This window comes from Bos indicus, chromosome 5 (assembly GCF_029378745.1).
Source record: "Bos indicus isolate NIAB-ARS_2022 breed Sahiwal x Tharparkar chromosome 5, NIAB-ARS_B.indTharparkar_mat_pri_1.0, whole genome shotgun sequence".
Lineage (NCBI taxonomy): Eukaryota > Metazoa > Chordata > Mammalia > Artiodactyla > Bovidae > Bos > Bos indicus.
Window position 1 is genome coordinate 69,747,439 of NC_091764.1, and position 16,206 is coordinate 69,763,644.

A 16,206-nucleotide genomic window follows, 5' to 3' on the forward strand; every position below is an offset into this window, starting at 1 on the left:
GAGAAAATGAGTGGGTCTATTTGCCACTAGTCACTATGGATACCCTTCCCCAACTCTCTTGCCTTCGGTAGGGGGGTCTCATTAGGAGCTCCGTGCCCCCTCCCTGCCCCCTGCCTTAGGTGGCTGCCTTTAGCTAGTTGCTGGCCCTGTTAGTTTTGACAGGATGACAAGGTAACATGACACAGAGCAAGGCTTTTCAGATAAAGACCTATGGGCCTGGCAGGTAACTATAGGTTTTGGACCATCCAGTCTTGCTCAAAATGCAAAATGTTCTCTGATTACAGTAGAGACTTCTGTCCCAGCTTCTCCTTACCTTGCTGGTTGTGAAACAGTAGACTTCCAGGATCCCCTTTGCCCTTGCCTTTTCAGATTGAAGAACCCCTATTCCTTCTCCAACATTGTTCTGGGCTTTCTCTAGTTCTGCTGTAAATTTATTCAAATATAGAAATCAGGATCACTTTTTTTTCCCCCAGTCTGAATGCACCAAGGTTTTCAAGGAGAGAGGGTCATCTTTTTCTTTAGTTTTCTAGTGTCTTCAAGTTGAAGCCTCTCAAAATAAGTTCTAATTTCTTTAACATGGCATAAATGACAATTTCTAGTGTTATCTATAGCCACATCCCTCAACAAGCCCTGTGGGAGAACTACACTCAGCCGCCACACGTATTGATAGGATTATGTACTCTAGAGCCCCCATGTCATTTTGCTCAAGCTGTCTTTCTCTGCTTGATGTCTTCTACCCAATCCATTCAGCCGGTGTCACAATAGAGTGGTTTAAAACATGGGCTCTGGGGTCAGGTAAGTGTGGATTTAAATTCCAACCATGCTTGGCAAATTTCTCAAAACTTATGAGCCTAAGTCTCCTCACTTGGCAAAATGGGGCTTATCATACTTCTCCCCCTTGATTATTAAATCAGAGAATGTACAAAAAGTGGTTATTCCAATGCCTGGCAAAGAGTAAACAGTCAACAGAAACACTCCCTAACATTCCAGGGCTCAGCTCTGACACCTCTGCTTTCCCCTTTCCCTTGCTCTTCTTTAACTGATGCTCATGGTTCTCCTCCCATTGGTCACTTTCCCATCTGGGGACCACAACACTTCATACCTAGGTGATGGGATAGTATTCCAAGATGTCAACCGTTTTTCTGTGATTTCCTTTCCCTAATTGCCCAGCCCTCTATTCAAACCACCAAGTCTTTTTTGTACCAATATTTAGGAAAAGGACAGGAGAAACCAGAAACCAGGAGACTGTTTCTGGCCTTTTGAATTAAAAACTCCAGCCCCTTAGGGCAGCAGTCCCCAGACTTTTTGGCACCAGGGACCAGTTTTGTGGAAAACAATTTTTCCATGGACTGGGGCAGGGGGTGGTTTCATGATGTTTCAAGTGCATTACATTTATTGTGCATTTTATTTCTATTGTTATTACATCAGCTATACCTCAGATCATCAGGCATTAGATCCTGGAGGTTGGGAACCTTGCCTTAGGCGATCAGAAAGACAATGGATTTGACCCCAGGATGCAAATGCCTCTATCTCAGGGACCAGGTAGGTGTAAACAGGGTGGACACCACTTAGTGTCAGCCAGTGGCTCCCGTAGGACTCTGGGACCACTGCTACCAGATCCTCCTCCAGAGACACTTTAAAAAAATCAGAATTTTAAAAAGCATGACATGAAAAATTGAACTTATCACTCAATGCATGTTTTTTCCCCCCAAATCTTTTATTCAACACAACTTTACAAACAATGAGTTAGAACCTGAAAAGAGGAAGACAAACAAGACAGTCCCTGTTCCAGGTGTTCCCTGTCAGAAGGAGAGGTAAACACATCAACAGGCCATGGGATCGAGTGATAAATCTCATGTTACATTACAGAGTGATTCTCAACTGTGATCACTGGGCCAGCAGCATCAGCATCCCTGGGAGCTTATTAGAAATGCAAATTTGCAGGCCCCAGCCCAAACCTACCAAATCGGAAAACTATGCTTATTTTAACAAAAAACAAAACAACGACAACAATCAGACTAACCCAGTGCTAGGGTTGCGTGCGTGCATGCCAAGTTGCTGTAGTCGTCTTCGACTCTTTGCAACCCTATGAACCACAGCCCACCAGGCTCCTCTGTCCACGGGATTCTCCAGGCAAGAGTACTAGAGTGGGTTGCTGTGCCCTCCTTCAGGGGATCTCCCTGACCCAGGGATTGAACCGGTGTCTCCTGCATTGGCAGGCTAATTCTTTACCACTATCACCACAAGGGTTAGGCATTCAGAAGGGCAAATGAATATTTATAAATTTTCGTAATTTACTATGGCAAAATATACTAAAATTTACCATTTCAAGTGCACAGTTCAGTGGTCTTATGTACACTCACATTTCAAATGTGAAACTATGACCATTATCCATTTCCAGACTTTTGCATCTTCCTGAACTGAAGCTTTGTACATACTAAACAACTGTTGATTCTCTTTTGCCTTTTTCCCCCCAAGTGGGATTTTTTTCCCCCTATTGATTCATGTAAGTTCATTTTAAATGAGGAATATCAATCCTTTCTCACCTGCCAACTTGTGTGTCTTAATTCATGGAGATTTTTAATCATCTGTTCAGAAAATTTTAAATTTTTCATGGAATCCTAAAACTATGGGTAGAATTTTACGATTCAATCTATGAATATTCTCCTTTATGATTTCTGTGTTGCCATGCTTGAAGGCAGTCACCATTTAACATCATGCATTTGTTCACTTTATATTTCCTTCTAAGGTTGTTAACGTTTAAATATGTAATCCTTATAGGATTTATATATATATATATATATATATATTTTTTTTTTTTTTTTCCTCTCTAAACAGCTAATCAGCAGCTCCAACATCATTTTTTGGAAAAGCATCTTTCCAACTGATTTAAAATGTCATCTTTTCATACTAAATTTCTGCTGACGTTTACTCCTGGATCTTCTGCCTAGTCCTTTCAGAATATAACTATCTTTATTGCTGTCCTGTTATGCTCTACTCTCTAGGTAAAGTTAATTCCTCCTCATTTTGTGGTTGTTTTAATGGTTGTATAGTAGTCCACCACACACGTACCTTAAGGTTTTAAACCAATCCCCTCCTACTAGGTATTTGGTATATTTCCTACTTTTCCATACTATACGTGTAGTTTGGGGCTAAATTAAATGATTACTGTGCAAGGAGATCAACCAGTCCATTCTAAAGGAGATCAGTCCTGGGTATTCTTTGGAAGGAATGATGCTAAAGCTGAAACTCCAGTACTTTGGCCACCTCATGCGAAGAGTTGACTCATTGGAAAAGACTCTGCTGCTGGGAGGGATTGGGGGCAGGAGGAGAAGGGGACAACAGAGGATGAGATGGCTGGATGGCATCACCGACTCTATGGACGTGAGTTTGAGTGAACTCCAGGAGTTGGACAGGGTGATGGACAGGGAGGCCTGGTGTGCTGCAATTCATGGGGTTGCAGAGTCGGACACTACTGAGCGACTGAACTGAACTGAACTGATGCTTCCGTGGCTCAAGTCGTGCAAATTCTCCTTTTACCCTTTTCTGTGAAATATTTTTAAAACAATATGCTTTTTGGCCTCAATTATGGGATAACTGGGGGCTTCCCAGGCAGTACAGTGTTTAAAAAAAAAAAAAAATTGTCAGTGCAAGAGAAGCAAGGGACAAGGGTTCCACCCCTGGGTCAGGAAGATCCCCTGGGAGAGTAAATGGCAACCTACTCTAGTATTCTTGGGGCTTCCCTGGTGGCTCAGACTGTAAAGAATCTGCCTGTAATGCCGGAGACCAGGAAGATCCTCTGGAGCCTAGGAAATCCCATGGACAGAAGAGCCTTGCGGGCTACGGTCCATAGGGTCACAAAGAGTCGACACGACTGAGCAACTAACACTTTCTAGTATTCTTGCTAGGATAATGGAGTCTGGCGGGCTACAGTTCACGGCGTCCTAAAGAGTCGGACTGACTGAGATCGCAGGAACAACCTGCCTGGATTTCAGATTACCCACGCGAGACTTCCGATGGACACTAGAGGGCGCAGTTTCCCGGCTCCACCTCAGCCACATCCGGGTTCAACCGCAGGTTCCGACCGACAGCAGGCGGAACCTTTCTTCCTCCTATTAAGTTGTGCGGCGAACCCTTTAAGACACCACGCAGCGCTCTCCACCGGTACAGCGGATACCTTGACGCAAGGGAGGCGCACGTGAGTATTCTGCTTAGTGCCTGTTTCATCGTTAGTAGCATGGACCTGCTTGCGGAAGAGTTTGGGAACCTGACCCCGGAGCAGCTGGCTGCGCCGATCCCAACTGTAGAGGTGAGTGCAGGGCAAATGGTGAGCGGAAGGGGCCGTGATGCGTCCCCGAGAGGCGTTGCCCCGAGAGTCCTGGCCGTGGAGAGGGGCGGGCCGCGTCTTCCGCGCATGCTCAGGGCTCAGCGGGTTCACTCCCTAGCCGGCTGCTGGACCCACGTGCAATGGTTGAGCTGGGGGAGCTGGCAGGCGCCACGCTGGCCTAGCAGCCCCGCCCACGGCTCCGGGGTTGAACCCATTCTAGTGTACGTGTGTTGTCAGGGGAGGACTGACTCTTACCCACCTTGGGGGACGTATTGCTTGCTTCCTTATAAAGCAAGGTCCAGGGAGCTTAGGCTCCCACCGCTGGCTGTGGTGTTAAAACCAAATCTTCTGAATCCCAGGCTAGTAATTTCTCCTTTTCGCCGGGAACTCAAGTTGGGATTGCAAGAGTATTTTAAGTGCCCAGAAAATTTACTCCAAATTTTAAGTGTTTTCTCGGGGAGTACCCCTGTAGCTTTCATCAGCTTCTGAGAAGTTAAGGATAACTGTCCTACTCTGAGCTGCCTGATGAAGTTCAGCTGTTGATATAATTTTATTTTCTGGAAAGGTACATATAACTTCTCTGGGGCTCAGAATTTTAGTTGGCATCGGTTGGGGAGATGGAGAAATAGTCAATGGAGAGATTGACGTAGCGGGAAGAAGACACTTGAAACCTGGAGGCAAGGCCATCTGATATTTTTGAGAAATAAAAATAAATCCAGTAGTATCAGAGTGTGAAAAAGTAGAGGAGAGATTAAAGGTGACAGATAAAGGTCCTGGTTATGAAAGGTTTTGTTAGACATTTGAAGGAGGCCTTGGATGCTATTGACAGGTTAAACAGGAGAATGACTAACAAGATCAATGAATCAATTTCTTTATAATCATTCTGCAAATTACATTCTGAGGAATTACAGTCAGTCTATTAGATTCTGAGTGCCTTCGTACATGGTGATTTTCATCGGGCAATACTGGATTTTTAACTTCTTTTGTTTGTTTATTTTATATTGGAGTATAGTTGGTTTGAATTTTTAGCTCTTGAACTGCTATTTAAAAGCCAGCATTTACTGAGCACTTATTATGCGCCAGCTCTGTTCAAACCTAATGAGCATTATGTTATTTAATCTTCTGAAGCAAGTAGTATTTTTGCCCCGTTTTGCCAATGAAGATTTTTAAGACCCAGAGAAGTTAAGTAACTAACCCAGTGTCAGAAGACCATTAAGTGACTGTTGGGGATTTTGGATTTCAGCAGTCAGACTCCAGAGCTCCTGACTTTAACTGTTGACTGAACTGCTTCTCCAGAGAGCTGCAGGATTTCTGTTTCTTCTCTGAATTTGCAAAGCCATGAAGGGACCAGTAACATATTTCCATTAAACATATTTAAAAATAAGAGTTCCTCTTCCTGACCCTCTGCATCCAGTCCACCATCCCATCTTAAGGGCCCCAACTACAAAATGTACTCAATTCTGACACTCCCACTGTTCTCCAAGTCAGCCACTGTCATCTCTTACTTCCTTGGCTTCTTACTTGTCCCATTCCAGTCTCTTCTCTGCTCTGTCACCAGGGCCATCAGTTTAAACATGCAGATATGTTCACATTGCTCCATTGGTTAAAATTCTTGAATCTGCCCATTGCTCTCAGGGCAAAAAAAAAATCTAGTCTTTACCATATTGTTAAGACTTTTCTCAATCTGGCCACTCTAGCTTGTTTCTCCCCACTTGCCCCCTCTCCACTCCAACTCCTCAAGCTCTTTCTACTCTCCTCATGTAGTCCGTTCTGGTCTGTCGTTCGTTCTTTGTAGATTTACATCCAGTAAAATGCAGAAGTACTTACTTAGTGTTCATTTACGTTAGTTTTTACAGATATGTATACCCAAATAACTACCACCCCATACAGGATATAGAACATTTTCATCATTGTAGAAAGTGCCCTTTTCAGTCTAAGCCCTACACCACCATTTGATTTCTGTCATCATAGATTAGTTTTGCCAGACTCATTTCTTTTGTGTGTGTGTGTGTTGATGTTTGGTAGAAACCAATAAAATTCTGTAAAAGCAATTGTCCTTCAAGTAAAAAAAAATTTTTTTTTTAAAGATGACTTTTTTTTAAAGAGTAGTTTTAGGTTCAGAGCAAAATTGAGAGGAAGGTATAGAGATTTTCTATTTACACCTGCCCCCACTTACCTTTTCTTAAAAAATGTTTTTCCATTTTCCAGATGGTCTGCCTCCCTCTCTGGCCACTCCTCGATCTCCTTTGCTCAGTGTGCTTTCTGCTGCTCCAAGTGTTGGAGTGTTTCTGATCTCACTTTGTGGAGCTCCTCTCCATCTACACTCCGTAGGTGGTCTTACCTGTTTCATGACTTCCACTGCCGTCTGTCTGCTGACTTTCCCTGACTTAGATCTCCAGGCCACTCTTCCCAAGTTCCAGACTCCTTTGTTGTCTATTTGGCATCTCCAACTGCATGTCTAATGGATATCTCAAACTTAACACGCCCCTAGCCAAACTCCTGGTCGCCCCTTCACACTAAACCTGCTTCCCCAGCAGCATCCCTGCCTCCTCGTCTCCAGAAATGGCAGCACTAAGGTGTCAGTCTCAATTCGTCTTTCTCAGATTCCTGCATCTCATCTACTGTCAAGTCCTGTTGACTCTGACTTCACATCGTGTTTTCCTAGGCGACAGTTTCTCACTTCCTGTATTGTTATCAGCCTAGAGTATTGCAGGGAACTCCTAAATGATCCCTCTGCTTCTAACCTTGTCTTTTCTCACCCCAGCAGCTGGAGTGATCCAGTTAAAATGGATCACATCATCTTGTCACTATTTTGCTCAAAACCTTCTAGCACTTCTCCGTTGCCCAAAGTCAAAAAATTTTACAGTTTCTTACAAGGTCTTACATGATCCTTGGGCTCTTACTTAGAAACTGTGTTTTCTTACTTTAGACTCAGTTCTAACCATTTGTCAGATTTCCCATGAACAGATTAGATACCATTCATGAAGAGTTGTATCATGGTAGGCTGTTTACAACCCCAGGAAGGTGTGAAGAGCAGGCCTTAGAGCTGAACGTGGCAGTTTGCATCTGTTTAAATAGGTGAACACCAGGTGATATCTTTCTTCAGCCTGGGCTCTGGCCAGGCGCCAGTTGAGAAAAAAATAGGAGGGAGAAAGAACTCCCTTTGGGTTTAAACCAAACTCTCTGAAACTTACTAATACTTCCCCTTTCTCAAACTGGCAAACCCTGCTTACTCAGGAAGAGTCATGAGAATAAAATAAAGATGAAAAGTGCTTGGAATCTTGAGTCATCAAAAAGAGATTAAAGTATATTCTGTTTAAGAAATCTGTGGTTTATATATGCTTGTGTGTATGTATATGTTTGCATGTACATGTACAGTACATATACGATTTCCATAAAAAGGTTGCAATGTAAAAATTGTTCTTTTTGTTTCCACTTACTTTCTTTTGCTTACTGTGATAAAGTAAGTCACTTTTGGTACATTAAAATAACCTCATGAAAATATGTGATCACTGACACAGAGTTCTGATACTTTTATTGTTCTGATTCACAGGAAAAATGGCGGCTGCTTCCAGCATTTTTAAAGGTAATTAATATCTAATAACAGTTATTTTTCCAATCAAGAATCAAGAAATAAGCCTTTTTAAAATTAAATTTTTATCACCAACATTTTTTGACTTTGTACAACTGTGCACTTTTCTAAGTTTTAGAAATATGAGAAATTATAAGGCAGTAACCCTGTCCATAAAGTACTAGGTAGGGGGTTGTAATCTAATTTTAGAGGTAGGAAGTAGTTTATGTTTTCACTTGGCATAGGAATAATACAAACCAAAGGGTACAAACCAAAGTGCTGCTGGCAGAAGATTGATGCCACAGGTGGTCAGAAAGGGCCTCCTAAAGGAGGTGAGACATAAACCACATCCTCAGAGGAGAGGAGGACTTCCCAGTTGGCTCAGTGGCCTGGCAGAGTGCAGTCCATGGGGTTGCAAAAGAGTCAGACACGACTTAGCAACTAAACAACAACAACAAGAGGAAAGGAATTACCTAACCTGAAAGGTAGGATGCGGGGAGCATGGCTTAATAAAGGTCCTCTAGAGGAGGATCCACAGGGTCTGTTGAAAACAGAGTCCAGTCTGTTTGGCTGGAGTGGATGAGTGGTTCGGACAAAGGAAGTACAGATTATAAGGTTCCTATTATTGAATTTCAGTTTTAAAGAGCTTATGCTAAATAGTAGCAGGTTCCACAATGAGAGACCACTTGACACCCAGTAGGATGGCTATAGTCAAGAAAGAAAGACAATAACAAGTGTTGATGGGGATGCGGAGCAATTGGAAGCCTCACACTCTACTGATGGAGATGCAGCCGCTTTGGAAAACAGCCTGGCAGTTCATCAGATGGTTGAACATATAGTTACTGTATGATCCTGCAATTCTACTCCTAGGCATTTACTCAAGAGGAACAAAAACATATGTCCATGCAAAACCTTGTACACAGATGTTCATAGCAGCATTATTTATAATAGCCAAAAATAGAAACAACTCGAATACCAACTGATGGATGGCTAAATGAAATATGATATATCCATACAGTGCAATGTTTTTGGCAGTAGAAAGTGCCAATACAATGTGGATGAATCTTGAAGCATTATGCTCAGTGAAAGAATAGAGGGTTGAAAAATGAGTCAAGTTTTTTCCATCTTAGTTCTGTATTATTGGCAGAAGGGAGCATGCTGGCGTATAAGGTTGGGAATTGTCAAGGCCAGATTTCTTACCAGTTTTTACAGTCCATGAGCTGCTGAAGAGTCTGGAAAGCATGTCTGTGAGAAATAGTGGAAGAGCCTCTTCAACCTGGAAGAGAGGACATAAAAGAGATATGATAACTAAATGGACTGTGGTGGAGAAGACATTTTCTCCAGAAAAGACATTAAGCCCATAGCCGGGGAGCCCCGACAATCTGGACGATTTCAAAATGGGATAGCTGCTTAGTAAGCCAGTGAGATCCCTCAAAAGAGGTGTAATTGAAGCAGAGGCCCTGTGATGCTTTCTGTTGGGTGTATTTTAGAAGTGTTGAACTAATTGTGTTTGAACATTAATGTAAAAAGCTGAACACGTTACAGTCCTTTTCAATCTTAAGACTTTGGAGTCTGTGTTTAGCATTTCAGGGTTTTTCATAGCAGCACACAGCACTGTCTGTGTAGCTGTACTGACTTTTGAGATGAAAGGCAGTCACTGGAGCTGATCTGTTCATAGATCCCTAGGATTCACCTTGCTTTCAATTTTAAATGCATTTATTTTTGGTTTCCTTAATAGAGATTCTTGTTTTTCCCCCTCATTCTTCTAAAAGTGATATGAAAAACCAGATACGGGGAAATCATAAAATCGCTTACATAGGAGCAAGAAAAAAAGAAAAGAGGCATTGTTTGAGGGTTGGAGAGATGATGCTTGATTGCAGTATTTTTTTCTTGGATTTTTTTTCCTTGCCTCGGGAGTCATTAGGTATATATCTTGAATTCCAAACATCAGGTTGTTTTTCAGGGAGGAAAGTTTGAGGGTGTTCTAGTAAGATGGAGGAGAAATGGAATGAGGACATGAAAATAGAAAGTTTTGCTAAGTAAAATTTATGGACTTTTTGTGGTCACTTTGGTTTTGGGAAAAATTTGTAGATCAGGTTAAGCCCCTCGTGTAATCTGCTATTTTGTTGCTAACCTGCTTTTATTTTTTATTCATTTAGGTGAAAGGTCTTGTGAAACAGCATATAGATTCCTTTAACTATTTCATTAATGTAGAGGTAAGCATCAGATCTTGGGAAAGGATATGATTACGAATGAACTGGAAGCTAGAGTCTTTCCTCATGTTACTCTTTCCATTGCAGATAAAGAAAATAATGAAAGCCAATGAAAAGGTTACTAGTGATGCTGACCCCATGTGGTACTTAAAGTAAGGAACCGACTACTCTTAGTTTGCTATTTTGATCATGTTTAACATTTCTGTGTGTTTATCTGACGTTTTTTTTATGGTGATTGTAGTTGCTATCAAAATTCTTTTAATTCTCCTTTTTTGTTTTGAATAGGAAGATAATTATCAAATGTTCACAATTTTTAATTGGTAAGCTAATGATAACAAGTAGTTATGAGTGAAAAGTTACTGAAACTTAGGTTTAAGCCTTTCTTAAAAACAATTTTAGACTTAAAGAATTACAAAAATAAGACAGAGTTCCCATGTTACCCTTCACCCAATTTATGCTGATGTTAACATCTTATGTAGTCATAGCACAATTAGCCACACTGGGAATTCAGCACTGATACTATACTGTGAACTAATCTTAGGTTTCCCACAAATGTCCTTTATCTGGTCCAGGATTCAATCCAGGACCTGCATTAGGTCCAGGTGGCATAGGTCTCCTTTGTCTTCTCCAACCTGTGGCAGTTCCTCAAGTTCTCTTGGTCTTGGTCTTTCACGTGACCTTGACATGTTTTTGACCTTGACACTTTTGAAGGATTCTGGTCAGTTGTGTTGTGAAAGGTCCTCAATTTGGGTGTGTGTGTTTTTTGCTCATGGCTACATTGGTTTATGCCTTTTTGGCCTCAGAAGTGATGCTTTGTGTCGCTCTCACTGCACCATATCAGGTGGTATAGGTGTCAGTCTGTTTTATTCTTGGTGATTTTAACTTTGTTCATTTGGTTAAGGTGTATCTTCCAGGTTTCTCCACAGTAAAGTTACTATCTTTCCTTTAGTAATCAGTCGCGGTCTTACAGGGTGATCCTTTGAGACTGCAAGTGTCTTATTTGTCATACCATGTTACCCACTACTTTAGCATGCATTGGTGATTTTTACCTTTAAAAGTAATTACTTTGTTAAAAAATAAAATAAAATTTAAAAAAAAAAGTAATTACTTTGGTGTTTATCTAGTGGCCAGTATCTTTTTCTGTCATTCCTTTTACATTAATGTAAGATTTCTACTGTGAGAAGAGCTTTTTTCTTCCCCTCAGTTTCTTTCTATTCACTTCAGTTTAGTTCAGTTCAGTCGCTGTCATGTCTGACTCTTTGCAACCCCATGGACTGCAGCACGCCAGGCCTCCCTGTCCATCACCAGTTCCCGGAGTTTACTCAAACTGTTGTCCATTGAGTCAGTGAGGCCATCTAACCATCTCATCCTCTACTGTCCCCTTCTCCTCCCGCCTTCAATCTTTCCTAGCATCAGGGTCTTTTCAAATGAGTTAGTTCTTCACATCAGGTGGCCAAAGTATTGGAGTTTCAGCTTCAGCATCAGTCCTTCTAGTGTATAGGCAGGACCTGATTTCCTTTAGAATGGACTGGTTGAACCTCCTTGCACTCCAAGGGACTCTCAAGAGTCTTCTCCAACACCACATGACTACTGGAGAAACCATAGCTTTGACTAGACAGGCCTTTGTTGGCAAAGTAATGTCTCTGCTTTTTAATAAGCTGTCTAGGTTGGTTATAACTTTTCTTCCAAGGAGCAAGCGTCTTTTAATTTTATGGCTGTAGTCCCCATCTGCAGTGATTTTGAAGCCCAAAAAGATAAAATCTGTCACTGTTTGCATTGCTTCCCCATCTATTTGTCATTAAGTGATGGGACCAGACCTTTTAGAACTAACACCCAAAAAAGTTGTCCTTTACATTATAGGGGACTGGAATGCAAAAGTAGGAAGTCAAGAAACACCTGGAGTAACAGGCAAATTTGGCCTTGGAGTATGGAATGAAGCAGGGCAAAGGCTAATAGAGTTTTGCCAAGAGAACGCACTGCTCATAGCAAACACTGTCTTCCAACAACACAAGAGAAGACTCTACACATGGACATCACCAGATGGTCAACACCGAAATCAGATTGATTATATTCTTTGCAGCCAAAGTTGGAGAAGCTCTATACAGTCAGCAAAAACAAGACCGGGAGCTGACTGTGGCTCAGATCATGAACTCCTTATTGTCAAATTCAGACTTAAATTGAAGAAAGTAGGGAAAACCACTAGACCATTCAGGTATGACCCTTATGATTATACAGTGGAAGTGAGAAATGGATTTAAGGGACTAGACCTGATAGATAGAGTGCCTGATGAACTATGGACGGAAGTTTATGACATTGTACAGGAGACAGGGATCAAGACCATCCCCATGGAAAAGAAATGCAAAAAAGCAAAATGGCTGTCTGGGAGGCCTTACAAATAGCTGTGAAAAGAGAAGTGAAAAGCAAAGGAGAAAAGGAAAGATATAAGCATCTGAATGCAGAGTTCCAAAGAATAGCGAGGAGAGGTAAGAAAGCCTTCCTCAGCGATTAATGCAAAGAAATAAAGGAAAACAACAGAATGGGAAAGACTAGAGAACTCTTCATGAAAATTAGAGATACTAAGGGAACACTTCAGGCAAAGATGGGCTCGATAAAGGACAGAAATGGTATGGACCTAACAGAAGCAGAAGATATTAAGAAGAGATGGCAAGAATACACAGAACTGTACAGAAAGGATCTTCATGACCCAGATAATCACGATGCTGTGATCACTCACCTAGAGCCAGATATCCTGGAATGTGAAGTCAAGTGGGCCTTAGAAAGCATCACTAGGAACAAAGCTAGTGGAGGTGATGGAATTCCAGTTGAGCTATTTCAAATCCTAAAAGATGATGCTGTGAAAGTGCTGCACTCAATATGCCAGCAAGTTTGGAAAACTCAGTAGTGGCAACAGGACTGGAAAAGGTCAGCTTTCATTCCAATCCCAAAGAAAGGCAATGCCAAAGAATGCTCAAACTACTGCACAATTGCACTCATCTCACACGCTACTAAAGTAATGCTCAAAATTCTCCAAGCCAGGCTTCAGCAATACATGAACTGTGAACTTCCAGATGTTCAAGCTGAGAACATCCCTCTGAGAAAGGCAGAGGAACCAGAGATCAAATTGCCAACATCTGCTGGATCATGGAAAAAGCAAGAGAGTTCCAGCAAAATGTCTACGTCTGCTTTATTGACTATGCCAAAGCCTTTGACTGTGTGGATCATAATAAACTAGAAAATTCTGAAAGAGATGGGAATCCCAGACCACCTGACCTGCCTCTTGAGAAACCTGTATGCAGGTCAGGAAGCAACAGTTAGAACTGGACATGGAACAACAGACTGGTTCCAAAAAGGAAAAGGAGTACATCAAGGCTGTATATTGTCACCCTGTTTATTTAACTTCTATGCAGAGTACATCATGAGAAACGCTCGGCTGGAAGAAGCACAGCTGGAATCAAGATTTCCGGGAGAAATAATAACCTCAGATATGCAGACGACACCACCCTTAGGGCAGAAAGTGAAGAGGAACTGAAGAGCCTCTTGACGAAACTTAAAGAGGAGAGTGAAAAAGTTGGCTTAAAGCTCAACATTCAGAAAACGAAGATCATGGCATCTGGTCCCATCACTTCATGGGAAATAGATGGGGAAACAGTGGAAACAGTGTCAGACTTTATTTTTTGGGGCTCCAAAATTACTGCAGATGGTGATTGCAGCCATGAAATTAAAAGACGCTTACTCCTTGGAAGCAAAGTTATGACCAACCTAGATAGCATATTAAAAAGCAAAGACATTACTTTGCCAACAAAGGTCCGTGTAGTCAAGACTGGTTTTTCCAGTGGTCATATATGGATGTGAGAGTTGGACTGTGAAGAAGGCTGAGCGCCGAAGAATTGATGGTTTTGAGCTGTGGTGTTGGAGAAGACTCTTGAGAGTCCCTTGGACTGCAAGGAGATCCAACCAGTCCATTCTGAAGGAGATCAGCCCTGGGATTTCTTTGGAAGGAATGATGCTAAAGCTGAAACTCCAATACTTTGGCCACCTCATGCGAAGAGCTGACTCATTGGAAGAGACCCTGATGCTGGGAGGGATTGGGGTAGGAGGAGAAGGGAACGACAGAGGATGAGATGGCTGGATGGCATCACCGACTCAATGGACATGAGTTTGAGTGAACTCCGGGAGTTGGTGATGGACAGGGAGGCCTGGCGTGCTGTGATTCATGGGGTTGCAGAGTTGAACACGACTGAGCGACTGAACTGAACTGAACTGAATTGATGGGACCAGATGCCATGATTTTAGTTTTTTGAATGTTGTTTTAAGCCAGCTTTTTCACTCTCCTCTTTGACTTTCATCAAGAGGCTCTTTAGTTCTTCTTCACTTTCTGCCATAAGTGTGGTGTTATCTGCATATCTGAGGTTATTGATATTTCTCCTGGAAATCTTGATTACAGGTTGTGCTTCATTCAGCCCAGCATTTCTCAGGTTGTACTCTGCATAGAAGTTAAATAAACAGGGTGACAATATACAGCCTTGATGTACTCCTTTTCCTTTTTGGAACCAGTCTGTTGTTCCATGTCCAGTTCTAACTGTTGCTTCCTGACCTGCATACAGGTTTCTCAAGAGGCAGGTCAGGTGGTCTGGTATTCCCATCTCTTTCAGAATTTTCTAGTTTATTATGATCCACACAGTCAAAGGCTTTGGCATAATCAATAAAGCAGACGTAGACATTTTGCTGGAACTCTCTTGCCTTTTCCATGATCCAGCGGATGTTGGCAATTTGATCTCTGGTTCCTCTGCCTTTTCTCAGAGGGATGTTCTCAGCTTGAACATCTGGAAGTTCACAGTTCATGTATTGCTGAAGCCTGGCTTGGAGAATTTTGAGCATTACTTTAGTAGCGTGTGAGATGAGTGCAATTGTGCAGTAGTTTGAGCATTCTTTGGCATTGCCTTTCTTTGGGATTGGAATGAAAGCTGACCTTTTCCAGTCCTGTTGCCACTGCTGAGTTTTCCAAATTTGTTGGCATATTGAGTGCAGCACTTTCACAGCATCATCTTTTAGGATTTGAAATAGCTCAACTGGAATTCCATCACCTCCATTAGCTTTGTTCACAATGATACTTCCTAAGGCCCTCTTGACTTAGCATTCCTGGATGTTTGACTCTAGGTGAGTGATCACAGCATCGTGATTATCTGGGTCATGAAGATCCTTTTTGTACAGTTCTTCTGTATATTCTTGCCATCTCTTCTTAATATCTTCTGCTTCTGTTAGGTCCATACCATTTCTGTCCTTTATCGAGCCCATCTTTGCCTGAAGTGTTCCCTTGGTATCTCTAATTTTGTTGAGGAGATCTCTAGTCTTTGCTATTCTATTATAATTTTATTTATATCAATATGAACTCATAGATAGTTATTGTATTATTTGCATCATAATCCAGTACTGTCATTATTTTATTTCTCTAATAATCCCAGATTTGACCATAGGAAGCTTCCATCGAGTTGGCCTTTTAACATGCGCCTGTTTTGAGCACTCCTTTACTTTCTGTTACCATGAGATGTGGTTCATGTAGTATTTCCTTGTTCCAGCCTGGAATCAGTCATTTCTCCAAGCGTCCTTAGTCTCCTCTTCTGGAGAGTAGTGTTTTAGACACCAAGATTTGGGTACTGAAGTCTCAGTATACAGAGCTATACTTATTGTTTATTCAGTCCTAGGATATACAGAAAGTAGTTTCAGAATCATGACTCTGTGAGAATAAAATTTACTAATATTTGTATGTTGCTTTTCTTATAAGAATGGTAGCAAACTGTAGATACTCTTGCATTTGCTTTTTTCCTTAAGTATCATTTTTAGGAAGCGATAATTTCAGTATTTTTGTAGAGATTTACCTTTTTTTTGTAAAAAAAAAGTCAGCTTGATGGTATTTCCTCTCCTTTGTAAACCGTGTGTTCTATGACTTCAGGATCTCCAATTGTAATTTTTTAGTTTGCCATCCTCTGCAAGATAAACATTTGTCAAAAGTGTAATCTCATATTTGGAAGGAAAATAGCTTGATTGTTTATATGTTCTTTGAAGAAGTATAATTGATTCTGGAATAACTTGCCTTT

At 41.5% G+C, this 16,206-nt stretch overlaps 1 protein-coding gene across 2 annotated transcripts in view; it reads left to right on the forward strand.

Annotated features, from left to right (window-relative positions):
- The first annotated feature begins 4,058 nt into the window (after positions 1-4,058).
- POLR3B (RNA polymerase III subunit B) overlaps positions 4,059-16,206 on the forward strand; it is a 115,948-nt gene continuing 103,800 nt past the window's right edge. Inside the window, exons 1-4 of one of the 2 annotated variants that reach the window (XM_019961239.2) lie at positions 4,059-4,309; positions 7,881-7,913; positions 10,058-10,114; positions 10,199-10,263. In XM_019961239.2, the coding sequence (XP_019816798.1) occupies positions 4,238-4,309; positions 7,881-7,913; positions 10,058-10,114; positions 10,199-10,263 (227 nt within the window). In that variant the 5' untranslated portion in view covers positions 4,059-4,237. Of the gene's footprint in view, positions 4,310-7,880; positions 7,914-10,057; positions 10,115-10,198; positions 10,264-11,300; positions 12,324-16,206 lie in introns of those variants that run through there. The other variant, XM_070789655.1, reaches the window with a different exon arrangement.